At 38.5% G+C, this 17,709-nt stretch overlaps 1 protein-coding gene across 2 annotated transcripts in view; it reads left to right on the forward strand.

Annotated features, from left to right (window-relative positions):
• The first annotated feature begins 1,526 nt into the window (after positions 1-1,526).
• The window catches only part of LOC129718191 (protein hairless), a 38,177-nt gene continuing 21,994 nt past the window's right edge, over positions 1,527-17,709 (forward strand). The window contains exons 1-2 of one of the 2 annotated variants that reach the window (XM_055668688.1): positions 1,527-2,232; positions 2,647-4,292. In XM_055668688.1, the coding sequence (XP_055524663.1) occupies positions 3,689-4,292 (604 nt within the window). In that variant the 5' untranslated portion in view covers positions 1,527-2,232; positions 2,647-3,688. The remainder of the gene's footprint in view (positions 2,233-2,646; positions 4,293-17,709) is intronic. The other variant, XM_055668689.1, reaches the window with a different exon arrangement.

The following is a 17,709-nucleotide window of genomic DNA, read 5'->3' on the forward strand; positions in this document are numbered from 1 at the left end:
TGTACATTAACCCACGGCAAGGCGAACCTTCTCCGCAACGCAGAACGCGCCAGTATGTAAGCGGCCTAACGGTTTGATTAAAAAGTAGGCGCGGGTTGAGGCAGCGTTTTTTTGCTTAGGAAGGTTGGAGACGAAGTATCACTATGTAACAAGAAGAATTCTTTCCTTGCTTTTTTTATGTTCCTTGCTCTTTTGAAAAAGAAACCCTCCAGTTTTCAGTGTTTAACTTGTGAGTTGCTTACAACTTGCACAAATATTGATAGCAGGGTATGTAGCATTGTTATATTTTTACAATATAAATACATTAAAGCCTCCCCAGCTGGTCTCGAGGTACGATGCTGGCCTAACAAACCAGTCGTCGTAGGTTCGAGTCTTGACTAGGGAGAGACTGTTAGTGTCAGTAGGATCGTAGCGCTAGCCCCGCAATTCTCCTGTACACTTAACAGTTGGCTGCGAAGTCTGTGTATAGTAAACAGAAGGTCAAGTTCCGAATCGGAATGTAGCACCAAGGCTTTGCTTTGCTTTAAATGCATTAAAATGATATATTCAACGATGCGAATTTTTTTTCCAAAGGCTGTTTATAAACACTCCTTCGCAATCAAATCTGCATATATGGCCGATTCTGCATTTGACATACCGTTACACCATGTCTCTATACATCATGATTACAACTACATCCATAAGATTTCACTTTGGATTCTCTTGGGATGACGACTATGAAGAATGAAAGACTGTCAAACGTAGCATTGTTAAGTTGCGAGTACGATATACTGAAAGATTTGAATGTTGATTCTTTAATGAATTAGTTCTCTGCAAAAAAAACTCGTACGAAAGAATTCTAACAAAACAAAATTCTGCATTTGACATACCGTTACACCATGTCTCTATACATCATGATTACAACTACATCCATAAGATTTCACTTTGGATTCTCTTGGAATGACGACTATGAAGAATGAAAGACTGTCAAACTTAGCATTGTTAAGTTGCGAGTACGATATACTGAAGGATTTGAATGTTGATTCTTTAATGAATTAGTTCTCTGCAAAAAAAAACTCGTACAAAAGAATTCTAACAAAATTTTGATGACTGTTCAATAACAAATAAATGTTTTTAACTCGTACGATAAAAAATTCTTCCAGCGTGACAATATTTTGGAAGAAATTGATTTATTTTCACATATCGAAAAATTGCTGCAACAAACTGTAAAATGAGCAAGTCACGCACCGCCACATCCTCAGAGCAACGGGGAGATCACAACAAAAAGCTCAAATCTAAAATGGCAGCGGACTAGATTTCGCCCTGCCCGCGCCTGAACGCGCTGCAGCGGGGAGGCGAAAATTGTAGGTTGAGAATGAATGAACCAGCACCGTTGCCAGCGCGAAACTGAACCAGCCCCGACAAAAACTGCCGCTCTCCTGCTCTTACCCGTGGGTCACACCGATCTTCCGTCTCATTTTTTCCCACGATCGGCGCGTGTGTGTTGGTGACCATTGATAGATATATCGGGGAACGGCGGCTGTGAAACCTGCTCGAGCTCTGTGGCTGGCTACCGCTTTGCTTTGCAGCTTGCTTGATGGGTACACATTTTTCTTCGGTGTGTTGTGTGTGTCGACAGCAGCAGCAGCGAGCGAGCGAACGAACGAACGAAGCTAGCACATCATCAGAAAGGCGCAGACACTGCATACAGGATAGAGCGATAGAGGAGGCGAATGAAACTCCTCGCATACAACGACCACAACGGCGAAGAAGAAAAGCTGGCGAGCTCGCAGCTCCGGACATACTATTCTGTGGCAGCAGAAAAAAGACATTTTTCGTTCGAATTCGTCTGATTTTTCTAAGTTTTTTGCGGCACCGAAGTAGTTGCAGTGTAGTTTCGGTAATATTTTGTGATAGTTTTTAGTGTTGAACGTTTTTTCGCAAAGAATTTCCGATGCTGAAGTTCGTAGCAGCAGGAGGAGTCTGAACGAAAAAATAATAAGAAGTCGATATACATACGAGGAAGAAGAAAAAGCGGCCAGAGTGAGTGTGTGGATTTGGAAGAGATTCGACGAGCCTCGATTCAAGAACGGAGAAAAAAATATATTTTTTCCTGGAGAAGAAATGTCGGCGTACTCCCAATGGGTCGGAACTGGAATACACGTCTTTTGGGGGAGATTTTGCCTGTGATGGCGGCTGATCGATAGTTGTCGAAAGTTCGTGGGCGTGTAGTGGATCAACTATTATCAGCAGGTGAATATTTGGCGCTGGTTCCTCAAAGGGGTTTGACTCCTCCTAGTGCATTGTCGCTACCATACGTGCCAATGGAAAATCTTCCACATGTGTGTTCCCAGTGAGAATTTGAAGGAAGCCTAGTACTTTTAGTTTTACACTTAACACTTCCAATCTGATAATTTTTTGAGCTTGCAGAGAAATAGAGTTTTGTTCTACAGAACACCGTGTAATACAATGATTCATCCCTTCGCAAAAGGGCAAGTGCGGGATTTGGTAATTTGCCCGTGCTTTGTCATGTGTATTAAACAAGATAGAAATCTGTGGCTGTGAACCCAAAATTTAAAAAAAATTAAGTATCTCGGCCTTTTAAACAAACATTTTTCTGCTGATTACGCGGTGGCAAGGAAATACTAAGTTTTTTTTCGTAACTAGTATGCTTAGAAGGCAGACGAAGAAAATGGTGACGAAGCTCTGAAAACTTTGAGTGTGGATGGAAACCATTAAAAACACCAAGGGAAGTGAAACACAAAAAGGCTGCGAAGCTAGCGGAGGAAAAGTTGACAGATTGCGAGTGTATTTGCGTTGGTGTTAGTGTGTCGGTGTGTGTATGTGCGCGCGGCAGTGATATAGGGTTTATTACTGGGGAGAATCGATTTTTCCCTCGGCGACTGCGACGTTGGAGTAGGCCTAAATTGCAGCCAACTACATTCTCCCTTCAATGGGGAAAATCCTCGACTGGAAGGATTTACTGCGAAGGGGAAAGCAGCAGGAAGTGTGAGAACGGAAGCTAACCGGAGCTTGTTTGTAGGAACAGAAATTCATCAAACGGACACGTACGCATACACAACCGCACAGATGTGACCCCATCCTTACTGTGATATCATCATGTAGATTAATGGGGACGATAGCTCACGCATTCGCAATTTGACCCCTTTGCATGGGCACAAATTCGATATTTGCTAGTGCATTCGACAACAGAAATCGTGCAGACTTCAGCACATTTCCATAATCCATTATGACACTTGCGAGAGTCCAAACGGTTCAACACGGCGGTGTATAAGTCTGAGGAATCAAGTAGCAGTCAAAATAATCAATTGATAATGTCCTCTTCCAGTGAAAATTAAAAGTCGCGTAAAGCGATCCACCGATGGCTAATGAATAAAACGACTATCAATAAGAAAAGCAACGAACATCATTCGAGTCGGACATTCCACGGCGGAAAAAGAGGAAAAAAAAGCGAGCTACACTCACACCAATAGAGGGCACACACGGTTGTAATCTCGCGCTGGAGCAAAACAAATTAAAGGTATTAAACAAGTGAGAAAGAGAGGGAGCGCACGAACCGCAGACTGAAATCCTACACACATTCTTAGCCGTTTAGCCTGCCACATATCTTGTAGCCGCGCGATCATCTCAGGGCTTACGCCACCGACGGGCTCGGTTTAAAGCCCGGTTCCGGTTCGGTAGAAGGACCATGTATATTATCAATCCTACCAGCGGCAAGGAAATCCCCAACAGCTATCCAACCAGTACTAGCACCGGAAGCAACTCCTCTAACAGTAGTAGTAACAGCATTATCAATAATGCTAGCTCACACCAGCAGGAGATTATTAGTAAAATCCTGACAAAATGTGCCACGATGACCGATGAAGTGGCCGCCAGTGGTACACCCGCAGCTACCACCGTCAATGGTACCGCGACAATACTGCTTTCCCCGTCGCATCACCATTCCCATCACCATCAGTCACATCCTGTCGGAGTATCACCCCAATCGTCACCAGCTTCCACGTCGTCAAGTGCGTCGTCTCCGACGGCTGACGCACCGCAACAATTGCACCCCAGTTTCGGTAAAACCGGTCACGAGAAAACGCCAGCTCCAGGAAAGTCCGGTGAGAGTGGGGCGACCGGCGGACAGAACGGTACGACGACCGCCAACTCAATAGGATTATCTTTCGGCGGTGATGGAACCGGCTCGAAACACGCTCAAGGCACCGGAAGTGGCGGAAAAGTCAACGGCAATAATACTGCCACCGTTAGTGCTACCAACGCTTCCGGTGGTAGGTTGCAATTCTTCAAAGGTAGGTTGACTCTTTTGAAATGTTCATATTGTAATTTAGAATTCTTACTTGACATTCTGGATTCAACTGATTCCCGTTAGTTTCAGCCACACATAGGCAATGATATATTATTAAGCCAATTTTCACGACTGGTGTTTTAGAAAAAAAAAAAGCATTCTGTTGGGCTGATTTTGTTGTGAGTTTTTCGATTTTTTTCCTACTATCAGTACTGTTGGGTCCAACACCGTGTGCGTTTTGCTCGCTTTATAACTCAGGTTGCGACGGTCGCTTAACGAGACGTGGGAGGATTAACAATTTTCACTCATTTAGAGCAATCGCGAGGAGCGATTTTGGCCGCTGCAGACGGAGAACCGCTGCCGGTGCACCGCACTTGAACACACGACCGGCGGCGGCGGCGGCAAATCGCTCGCTCGTAATGATGTGAAATTGAAACAGAATGGCTTGCGTGGGCCGCAGCCCTCGTATGATATTAGAACCGTCGCAGATTACCGGAATGGGTCGTGCGCTTCGTTACTGCCACACTTTGTATACGGCCAAGTCAAACTCGTGAGTCGCTGATTGTACGTTAAACCAAAGAGGCCACTTTCCGGCAGCTTAGGGAGATACAGCTGCTATGAAAGATAATCATCGGGACGATCCATTAGCTATTGCAAGTCCGAGAACGATCATTCATGTTAATATTCGGATTTTTTCCTCATATGGAAACGTTGCTCTCAAAAACTACAGGTTTAGAGCGCTGTAAATTGTATTGAATTTTTTTTTTTGTAAAACCAAAATTATAAACATAAACGTGACCATTCAAAGACTGACAAAATTAGTCGTCAATCGTAATCATGGCAAAGTCATAATTTGAAATAATCGCAGTAACTTTCTCCCTATTGATTACATCTCACTTAATGTTTGGAAAAATGTTCCAAAGAAACTTCAAGTTCGAGTAATACAAAATTTGGAAAAAAAATGACTTACTTTATGTTGACTATAATATTTGTGTAAGAAAAAATCAGGTAATAAGATGGCTTTAATTTCTGATGCATTCCTCTTGTAATTATAAAAAAGGAATTTTTTTACTATTTTCATATAGCAGCATAGTTTTGAAACCTAATTTTCCGCCCCGGGTATCACCGAGACACGAACTTTTTAGCCAAGGAGATTTGAACCAAGCTTAAAATGTTTAACTGATTAAGCATTAAATTCAAACAAAATTATTTTATTTTCTCACATTAGTTTCTGGAAGCTGGATATATTGACAATAAAATTAGGGTCAAACTCGTTAGTATCCATCACGATTCTAACGCTGTAATTTATAAAAATATATCAAATGAACAGAAGCAACATTTTCAAATAACTATTGTTCTAAAACGTTAGCAGTGACATGTATTTTATTTTAATAGATCAGTGATAAAAAAATTCGTCATGAATATATTGAAATTAAATTCCAGGATCTGCGACTAGATTGACTTTGATATGCAATCTTTTCCAAAGTTTGAAAACTTATCTCATATAACATTTTTACTTCTGAGCTTGCTGATTTACCACCAGGTTGTGAGAAATCTCTGTTTTGTGACGATACAAGCATTTCCGCAAAAGGAAAAAGCCTTCGTGTTATATGCAGTCGGCTTCAAAAAAGTTTAGATATATTTTTTTCATACTTACAAAAATGGGAGATTTCCCCTAATGCTTCTAAAACACAGTTAATTATTTTTCCTCATAAGCCAAGAGTTTCATTTCTCAAACCCACCCATAACCACGTTATTAAGATGAACGGTGTGGTCTTAAATTGGTCTGATCAAGTTAAATACTTAGGGCTAATTTATGATAAGAATCTTACTTTCAAGGAGCACATTGAAAATTTCCAGTCAAAGTGCAATAAGTATATCAAATGTTTATATCCTCTCATCAACAGGAATTCTAGACTTTGTCTCAAGAATAAACTGTTAATTTACAAATAAATTTTTAGGCCAGCAATGTTATATGCAGTTCCCATCTGGACAAGTTGTTGTGCAACCAGGAAGAAGACACTTTAAAGGATTCAGAATAAACTTTTGAAAATGATTTTGAAGCGTCCTCCCTGGTTTAGCACGAACGAGCTACATAGGCTCACTAATGTAGAAACATTAGAAAATATGTCAAGCCAAATTATCAACCAATTCCGACAAAAATCGTTGCAATCCTCAATTGCAACGATTAGCTCACTTTATAGTCAGTAAGATAGTTTTAAGTTTATTTTAAGTTTCGTTTTATTCCTTTTTTTCTCCTTGACAAGTAGGTTTAATAATTTTTCTACAATTAAATTAACTTAACTGCGAAAGCTAATAACATTCAATAATATAAAAAAGCGTACAAATATATATAATAGTGTTGAATTGTCACCATTTGTGGCAGAACACACAATATCAGTTCTGAATAGATATTTTAGTACATAAATAAATCATTACAAACTCACCCCCCCCCCCTTAAAAAAAATTTGAAAACTTTGAGTACCAAGATGTAAAAATTAAAAAAAAACTGCAAATGGTTTTTCTGTAAAATGTTGCAACTTCACATCTATTTGTTTGATTTAGACAGTTCATTAGCAGATCGTTTTTTTCTACTTCAATGTTATCTGTATCCCTATCGCAACACTTAACGTTAATTAACGATAATTAATAATGGTTTGATATAATTTTTTTATACTCACTGCTCTGATTTTAAATTTTTTCTGAAAACTGCTTAAAATCCATTCTATGTTTAAATGACCGATACTCTTAGGAAATTCATACAAACTTAACCAGTAATTTCTTTTAGTCTCTGAGATTACAATGGTACTTTGTAGGTATAGATATCTACCTACCTGTAAGCAACTTACATAATCAAAAAACAAACATAAGTTTCGAAAAGGGCGTAACATCTTCAATACAAATTATATTAGTGAGAAGCCGCTCAACCGAACTAAACTCTATAAACACAATAATATAAGACAAATTAATTGCACAGGGATATACTTTATATTTGAAAACCAACGTATACGAAAAGATTCGATCGAGTTTGGTATTTTGAAGAACCAATTCACCCTTGGATCTCTACGTACCGAATTACATAACTTATACTCCTTCTTCCCCTTTACTATGCCAATGAGATATAGTAAAGTCTCAGATGACACAGTAAACCCCTTCATATTTTAAAACCTTTGTGTTTGCAAAGCTATCGTGGAGGCCCAGTCAATGAGATAGAGCAAAATTAATATCAGAGCGATGAAAACCTGGCAAATTCAGCTTGCCTGACTGCACATATCAATGGATGCACTCCGTGATTGATTCGAATCACTGGAATTGCACAATGAATCAATTGAATGGTGCTGGGAGTAATCGACCATTCCTATTGTGCAAATTTTAGTGACTCAAAACTTTGAACGGTCAGTAACGGTCACTTCCTTGTAATCAGGTGGGAAAAGGAAAGGGACGTTAGCGTGACCCTTGCTATTTGGAGACCGTGTTAGCCACTGCAACTCCACAAAGGCCACAAGAATGAGATTTTTGTCAGTAGGGGAGGGGAGGTTGGATCAGGATTCACTTTGATAAGTGATTCGATCAAATATATATATATATATATATATATATATATATATATATATATATATATATATATATATATATATATATATATATATATATATATATATATATATATTATTCCTGATTCTATTCAACTATTTTGATTTATTCTCCGTTCAGTCGGCTGATATTTCAGTAAACTGTAAAATGCTATACTACACGATGTTGATCTGATTTATACCGAAGGCTCTTGGAGCCACCCACGAATTTGTGGGGTTTACTGGAGAGGACTAAAAGTTGTATTTAAATTTTTAGAACCGAGGTAAATTAACAAACAATCAATTTATTGTTGGGACCAAAAAAAACGAGTGTGTGTGTGATTAGTATTTACTAGACTAATCAGAAGTGTATGAGATTCTATGATTTTAATTCGGTTTAAACCAACATTAAGAGAGGCTGTTGGCTCGTATCACATAATATAAAAATTCACTCTATATTTGAATGGGTTATATCTAAGAAATCGAAAAAAAAAAAATTGTTTGAATCGCAAATAAGAGAAGTCACAGAGAACGGTATATTGTTACATTGAAGGGATAAGTTTACACGTGATTTTTCTCATATAAATCATTAATCCTTCAGTTGTATTTTAGTAATTATATTGGGTAAAATTATAATAATGCGTGTAAAATCTGTTATACTGTACCTTAGTGAGGGTAAACTCGAACACGTTGAACGAATCTGTTGGTGTGCGTAAATGAACTAAATCACCTATTGAATCCAAAAGTTGGCAAAGTTCCATGCATCCAAAGCCTAAAACTCAAAAAAAAAAAAAATGCAAATATGCATATGAAACAAAAGAATTTTTTTTTCAAACGCCAAAATTGTCATTATTAGTATACCGTCGTGGATTTATGTCATCCAGATTTACGAGACTTCGAAATAATCTCTCAAAAATCAATATTGGTTTAAAAGCTAGAAAAATCATGAAATAAAGCTTTACAAAATACCCGCAAAATTAGGGGAACTGCTCCATTATTCATCTCAGCCCGTATATTCATCTCATTCAACATGTAAACACAATTGAAAACAGGAAAAAACGCATATTTTCTTCTTAAACTAATCTGCTAATCCATGGAATGGATTCTTATTAGTTCACTTTAGATTCCTTATAAAATATAATCCTCGAAAACTCACTTAAAAGCTCTAAATTTGATATTTGATAGTCGGGCATCAGCACTCGAAAACTCATTTAATTCAATCACCTACCTCAAAAAACAAAATCTGCGCATTGTTCTATACGGCTACAACGGGACTCGTTCAGCAGCCAACCAAAATTTTTTTCATCTCTAGCGGACCACTTTTTATCTTAATCACTAAACAAAATCACTCACTACACTAAGAATACTTTTATCTTTGAAATGTTCACCTCAAATTTCCTAAAACAAGCTTGAATTAGCAGAAATATATGAGATGAATTTCTGCAATTCCTAAATTTCAACTGTATGTATTTTCATCTGTTTTCACTGCGTTGAAGAAAATCAAGAGTTGCCAAATCAGTTTTTGTTAATACGAGAAAATCATACTGAAAACGTTAAATTATTCCGACATAATTGACATAAATCTACAGCACTGTAGTGGTTACCTAGGTTACCATATTTTGCACGTAAACAACTGCAGCGGATCTTGGTAACCTACTACGACGGGCTACCACTACGTTCATTCATGATAATGTGATTCATTCATGATTAACAGTGAGATGAGTATAGGGGCATCGTGAGATGAATAATTGAGTAGTGATTCAAGTTTTGAGATGGATTTGGAAGCATTGTGAAAAATGGTTTGTTTTACAAAATTCAGGATAAATCTAGCTAATTTTACTAAATATACAATGCTAAACGATTCCATAAGAGTACGTTTAGTTACGCCATAAGAGCATATTTAGCTTATTTTTTCAATGATTTCGTGAAAATTTGGTGTTGAATCCGTGCATTCTTCGTGAATATCGGCTTAATGAGATGAATAATGGAGCAGTTCCCCTATGTCAAAGTTTCAGTTATTTGAATCTTGAAAATAGTAGAAAAGATGCTATAAAACTAGCTTATACTTAATATTTCACCGAAGATAGAAAGAATCTACTCATGATCCGGAAAAAAAACCAGAACCACTGAGCAAAATTATGTATTAATAAACGTTTTAGTAAATATAAACACAATGCACTTATCTTATACATCGAGTCAGCATTCTGCGAACAAAGCATTTCGCTACTTAATTCACCAGTCGCACACAAAGAAGTACAATCATGCCGTTGCCTTGGTGATGGTTAGCACTTTTGAGGAGAAGTGCTCCGCCACCGGATGAAATGGCTGCTTCCAGGAATCTTCATTATGCAATTTTACTGGATCATGTTTGGCACAACGTTGACTAATCTTCACACATTCATGATTGCAGGTTCCAATAAAAAAAATTTATTTCGAACTGTAAAACAATGTTCATGTAACTGAATAGCAATTTTTTTCTCCGCAGTCCAACTGCGGACTTTACGGTCCAAAAGAGATAATAAACGAAAAAGATCTACGCACAACAGCGGAGAAAACGGGGATTGAAATTCTCTCCAAGTTTTTAAGCACTTTAGCATGATAGACCTGAAACCGACAGGTTTGGGTGGGGGGGGGTGTGGGTTGGCTAATGTCCACGGTCCATACAATTTTTTAAAATTTATATGGACAGTTGTCCACGGAGGGGGAGGGGGGGGGTCAAAATCGTTAAAAATCTGTCCACGTGGCCACTTTCATATCAGATCGAATACTCTTTCCACTGAGATTTCAGAGTTACTTTCGTCTACGTTGCCCTTTTTTGTACCGAATGCTGAAAAATATCAGGGAAATTAATGTTAAATTTCAGAAAAAAATCAGGGTATTTGATTTTGATTTTTTTTTCTTATCCAAATTGCTTATTGGTAGGCAAAATATCTATTGAAATCGGAGAAACTAAACCCAATTGTAACACGAGTTTGTATGAATTTCCTAATAATATCAGTCATTTTAACATAAAATGGACATAACTCAAAAATGCTACCAGCGACTTTTCTAAAAATTAACCAGAGATAAATAACATGATAACGAACAAACTTACGTTTACCGTTTTGATAGTATTTTTTGATAATAACGAGGTAATTTTTCATATAATTGTGAATTTTCAAACATTTTTTACACTCGGCACTCTGACATTTTGATTTTAGTTAAAATACAAATATACGTCTATTCTCACGAAACTAAGCAATTTTCATTGACCATTGTAATTTTTTCTAACTCAGTAACCTTACCTATACGATTGAAATGATTTGAATTAGCAAATGTCACTCAAAATAATCATTCTTCTCGGTGCTTTAAGTGGTGAAAAGACCCATAATTGCAATAAAGCTTGTGGGTCAGTCCATAACAAACAATATCGCACGCTAGCCTGGGGGGCTAATGCGGTCTCGATCAACTAGATTAGTTGAGAGAATTCGTTATCGATATTGTTTTTGGCACATTCTGCATGCTGTAGGATAAGTACAACGATACACCGTGCACCAGTGCTGAGTCGAGAAAATTTCCAGCTCGAAAAGATCCTCGACCTGATCGGGAATCGAACCCGATATCACAACCGTGTGAGAGAGCTTGCCGACCGACATCGCTAACCACAGAACCACGGGGACCACGTTAACGGGTCAGTTCATATTTTGGCTATTTTTATAAATTTTGCTTTGTAATGCATCGAGATTGAGCTTGAGCTTGACGTAGTTGCTCCTCCGTGATCGATCATAGTTAGTGAAGTTACATAAGGAACCAAGTATATGGATAGTTCACCTCTGCATCTCTACGACTGCGACAGAAAGGAAGGGTTGTGTCTCCGTGGTAAGTGACTGAGTCGGCATTATGATGCATCGAGACTGAGTTAAATAGCTTGTTATCAAGCTTTTGCAACATTTGGTTGTTGACTCTCGTGATGGATTTTAAACGATTTTTTAGATTAAATTATTTTGAAAGCCAAAAGTGACCCATAATTGTGTCTTTTGCTACCTATGTAAGTAATATTTTTCTTTTCAACCGATTTACACAAATCAGCTGCAGTGAAACTATTTGTTGATCGAAAGTTCACATCAAAAGACAGAAATAGATAGCAAAACATTGATAGTTAATAATTTTTCCGATTTTATATTTATTTTTGAGCATTCAGAGACAACACGTTGGCTTTCACATAATTGTAGTGGGACTTTATGTCAAACATTTTTTTGAACTCATTCCGGTTTTTTTTATTTAAATTTTGCATATCTCGAAAACCTGGTGATTTTACAAAATAATAACTGTAACTACCATCTCGGCAAAGTTTATTGATCATCAGCCTTCACGACTTCTGCACAATTGTAACATTGATTTTCTGACAGTATATAAAACCTTAACAACATTAAATAAATTTATTCGATTTGTTCTTTCAGCATCTGCTTTAGAAGTTCGAAACCCAAAACCTTTAGTTGCAAATAAAAAAGTTGAAATGTAATCCGGAAAAAAGTTCTACTGTGAAGGAAAATTAACCAAGAAAAAAAAAACATTGAACTTGATCATGAAAACATAATCTTGGAAAAATATTTCCGGAAAATCATTCTGACGACAGCTTTTTTGTTTTGTTTTGATTGCTTTTCAAAAAAACTGTTTGAACTTTTTTGTTGATCTCAGTTTTGCTGACTTGTTAAGATAATAATTTCAATACTCCTTCGAATTCTCATAAATTGTAGATTGTGATTTATAGTTTGAACAATAAAACTGATCGTTTGTGTTACATAATTTGCGCCAGTAGAGGACTACGATCTTACCAGCGAAATTGTCTCAGCTCTATGAGAAAAATTATCGATGCTGAACGACGAGATTGAAAGACCCGTGATTGCGACTTGGCCAAAAGTTTTGAAACCAACTTCGGGGTTCCTTAAAGCTCATGTTTCGAGTCCCCGCACTGAAACACATTACCGGTGCTCTATGCACTGCTGCTTCGCCCGCGGAGCTGTCTTTTCCGGTGGATGCCCTCGCGTTTTGACTTGATTGCGATGGTGTGGTGGGTTGGTAGATTCTTCGCCAAAGGTAGGGGAGAACTGTAGACAGCACCCCGCCACTCGAAAGAAAACAGTATTGTTCGGAGTCGGAGGTGCGAGGGATCATTAATATGTGAGAATTGGCGCGCGAGTGGCATGTAGGGAATAAGAACAATACACACTTTTCCAACTGGCTGCTTTTTTTTTCCTCAACGATCTCCGGTCCCGGTCGGCTGGGTCGGGGCTCATAGAACACAACAACACCGTAGTTGTTGTAGATGATTCTTCACTGCTGCAAAACTACGGAAAACTACCAAACAGTAAACATTCATTTAAATTTTTCGCGATGGGAACAAGACGGCACACTAGCGACGAATTGTTTATTATGCTTGCAATATGGCTACATCGAGGGGTTTGGTACGGAATGGAACGATCGGACTTAAAAGACATCCCCTTGCTTGAATGAAAGCTTTCCGACGTTTCCCGCAGGCGGGAATGCTGGCGCGGTAGTCCAATTTTGAACTTTACGCATCGTTGATCGCTTCAGAAAGTCTCATCAAGCGAGGGGGAGAAGATTTGTTGACGATCGGAACAGGCAGGCACACGCCGAAAGCGGGTTATACGTAAAAAGGCACGAGCGTGGCGGATCATGTTAGCAAGGTGCGATCCGCACCGGAGAAATTCGTGGATGTTGTGTTTTTTCCTCTGCTCGGCTGCTTATATGGATACAATTTTAGCAGACCGACGGCGAGCAGAAGAGATGATATGATTATGTTTGCTGTATGTTCCTACTATTATAGTTATTATTCGCTGTTATGAGATATTATAGAAAAAAAAGAAGCGAAACTATGCTCTCTCCTTGCGCCGGAGAATTTGCCGTGACGGTGAACAGTGCGGTAGTACGCGAGCAGCGGACCTCGCGCGGCATATCTTGAAGTCAACAGCAAAGCTAATAACTAACTATCTGGCAAACTGGTGGCCGCAGCTCCGGCAGCAAATGATGGCACAAATAATGAAGCATTACGAGCAACTCACCTAGAAATAAGTATGTTTCTTCTCGTGAAGCATATGAGAACGAAGTTTTTCCATTTAGTTTCGTACTTCTACTTTCAGATGTTCGAAACAGATTTACTTGAATTTCTAAATGGTCGATTATTACTGAAACTGATACTATACTGATAAAATCTGAATCGATCTGAAAGGCATACTTCTAATTATTATAATGCACAATTTCCTTCTTATTTATAAAAAAGACAGTTTTTTTTTGTAATCTGATCACATAATATACACTATCAAGTTTATTTTAATGCTTCGTAGCCGCAGAGTTCGCTTTGACAAGCAGTTGGTCATGGGCTCGAATCTTAGTAGAACCAGATCATTAAATGTCAACGGACTTGAGCATGGGTTTAGTCGATTCCCACTAACCCTTCCTTTATGTATGAAACTCGGCAAATACCTCATGACAAAAATTTGTCCTTACCCGAGCACAAAAGTCCAATGTTTCCAGTCGCAGGGATGAGTCCATACAGGAAAAAAAGAGTGATTAGTTCACTATTAGATACATTAACGTCAGCATCGAATCTCGAAACCAATTATTAGTTTTATTCCAATTTGTTTAATTATAAGGTTATTCCAGTCAAGATAACCTAAAATGCGTAGAACTTACTCTACGGAATTGTAAAATATTGGGTCTAGGATAAATCTGTTTTGGATATTTCTTTTTCTTGATACTTTAATAGCGTAGAAAGTTGATTAAGCTTCGAGAAACCACCAGACCTAACCATGGTAAAATAAAATCAAAAAAATATCATGAATTCTTTTCAATAGCGGAGGCTTTTGGGTCACAACATTTCAGAACTTTTCGCAACGGGCAGAGTTTATAAAACAGTGAACCATAATGTTGAAAAAAAAATTGGGAATTCTTCATCATCTTGGGACTGTTATGGAAAGTGTAAAATCAAATGTTTTTGTCGAGTATTAAAAGCTTTTAGAATATTGAATGCATTGAAATCGAAAGCAAAACAAATAATTCAGGAAATCATCTGCATACGGGAACGTTTTTACCAAAAACTCAGATGCTTGAACAGTTGCGTGATCATTCATGTATTTACGTAGTCCTACGTCAAAAATGCGGTCTTGTTTCAGATACAACCCCTTTTTCTATTTTTCGAAATTCTCTCGTCGCAAAAAAAAAATGTTTTCTGGCTTGTTTGTTCTTCCACTTTATATTGTTTTCTGAATTGCTGACAACATTCCACAGTATTTTTCTTAATCATCCTTACCGATAATGGTTTCCAATTTACTGCCACCGTGGATATATATTTTCCGTAAATTATTATAGTTATAGATATCTATCCCGAATCCAGACATCTACAGTGAGCTGAAACACAATCGCTTAATTGACGAAAGACTACGCAAGTTTATTAGTGATTTATTAAACTGGGTAATGATTGGTGGTGGCCTTAAAAAGGACCGTTTTTGTTGTTCTTTTTGAACGAAAATGGATTTTGTGAAAGCGATTTATCTGTTCTTTACAAATCAGCATCGGTGCCAGTTTCTCGCTCTGATTGTTTGCTTTTCAGATTTCCCAACATGAAATAAAATGCATTTTTATCACTTGAAATGTTGCATTCATTTCAACCGAATATTACCGGACTTTTTAATTTGCATTTCACCAGATTTTAGTTGGAATCTAGTAGAACCCTGCGAGAGGTAGTTAGAGTTAACGAGCTCGTAATTGGTTGAAGTTTGCTCAACATGTTAAATTTAAATCCAACTTTTACCTAGTTTACTGTTTTTTTTTTGAATCGGGAAAACTTATCCAGTTTTTTTCTTTCGGAAGAATTGATTTGAAACTTTATTTTCGTTGATAGGTCCATTATAGGTCCACTCCAAACCTGGTAAATTTTCCACGAAATATAAATACCCTACAACAGAAACGAGCATGATAATAAGATAAAAGCCTTACTATCGGAATAATTTCGAATGGTATCCTCTGCGATAAGAAGCTTAAAGGTAAAACTAAATTCAGCAGTGGTCTCGGAGTAGAAAGCAAATTGGTACCTGCATTAGGTACAGTATAGCTGTGGTGGGCACTAGTGCGAATAATAGAATAATAAGATATATGAAAACGGCCAGGTACGACCGCGAGGCGGAGTACCGAGGGAGCTGAAGAAATAATACGGCGAACGAAAAAAAAGAGCAGCAAATAACGTACGTATAATAGGCATAGAGAGGTGCCTAGGTGGATACGCGCCACGACAACGGGCACGAGCGCAAACTGTTTTGGTTCATAGAACACCGGAACGTGAAACACAGCCTCCTCCAGCGGTGGTGCTATTCCTTGCTGCCTGCCTGCTGGCCATCCCCTAGCAGTGTAAACCTTCAGCCGCAACAGCAGCACCCTCAGCGAAAGTCCGTTGTCTTTTTATGCAGTCATGCTCTAAATAAATAATTATTTTCTTCCATTATTGCTACACTTGTTTTGCCCTCGCGCGTTCTTTTTCCCGATCTCTTTCTCTCCCCCTCTCGCTCTCTTTCTCTACTACAAACTACATCTCTACTTCATCTCCCGTTTCTCTTGACGATTTACTTCTGCTTTATTTCTTGTTATACGTTCATACTTTTTTTTGTTGTTGTTGTTGTTGGCTGAAACCGCGCTTCTCGTAAACTCCGAAGTGCCACGGGGAGACACCATTCCTCCGGCACACCCAACTCGGTCAGCCAAGAAAGACCCGTGCTATTTCTACTGGATTGCGCACACGTCAAACAATTTTCTCCGGTTTCGAATAATGCATCCACTGCTGGCGTGCCGGTCGGGTCGTGTCCACCTCTATTGCCACTGCTGCTGCTGCCGATGGTAACCGCAAACTCCTAGTGCAGCGCAACAACTCCGCACCTTGTGTACGGGGAGGGAAAAGAAACGCGATGATCGCGATTCGCGGCGGTCGGTCGGTATGCTATATGGTGCAACACGCTTCAGTTTTTTTTTATGTGGTGGCGAGCCCGTGCTCCACTATCAGCGGTAACAGCTGCCAAGATTGACGAGCTAGCTAATAATGATGACGATTGACGAAGGAAGCAATCAGCTCCATTCGGTCAGCCTATTTTGCTGCAGTAGTTATTTTTGCGGAGCACCGTACGTACTACGATCGCGGACCAGGATCGGAGTTAGCTTGAATAGTTCAGTTGTGTTGAGGTGCAAAATTGAAGGTTTCATTACCTATTTCGTGTTTTTGAGTTTTCCATCTCAAGCTAAAGTCAACGAAACACTTGACTTGCAAAGTTATAGAAATACTTCTGCTATCTGTCTTTTTATCTCAAAATTATATAAACCACTCTGAGAATATTCAAAGCACTTCTCTCTACTGTTGGATTTCTGTATGAATCTATTGTAATATTGTCCGTTCTCTATATTATTCACAATATCACTATTGAGAATAAGTGATGCTTATGACAAGCATCATCATTATTCGGGCTTGTTTGTATTTTTGTTTACGAGTTTATTTCCCTTGCCAGTGTTATAACTGACTAGCGAGGACTAACTACGTTTCTCAAGCCAGTAATTATAAGCGTGACTCATTTTATCAAGAGAATCGCTTATCTCAATCAAATTTAAGATTGTTGACAATGAATAAAATATTGGTTTTGAATTCAATTTCATTTAGCTTAGCTCAGCTTAGTCCTGACTGTACGTATCAATGGTTGCTACTCCGTGATGGGTCCTGAGCCAAAGAATCAACTGAAAGAAGGACTGAAGTGGTCATTCCTCCTCGTTGTGCATCATTCAATGACCAGATTTTTATTGACCAATAACGGCGCC

This window comes from Wyeomyia smithii, chromosome 1, assembly GCF_029784165.1.
Source record: "Wyeomyia smithii strain HCP4-BCI-WySm-NY-G18 chromosome 1, ASM2978416v1, whole genome shotgun sequence".
NCBI lineage: Eukaryota > Metazoa > Arthropoda > Insecta > Diptera > Culicidae > Wyeomyia > Wyeomyia smithii.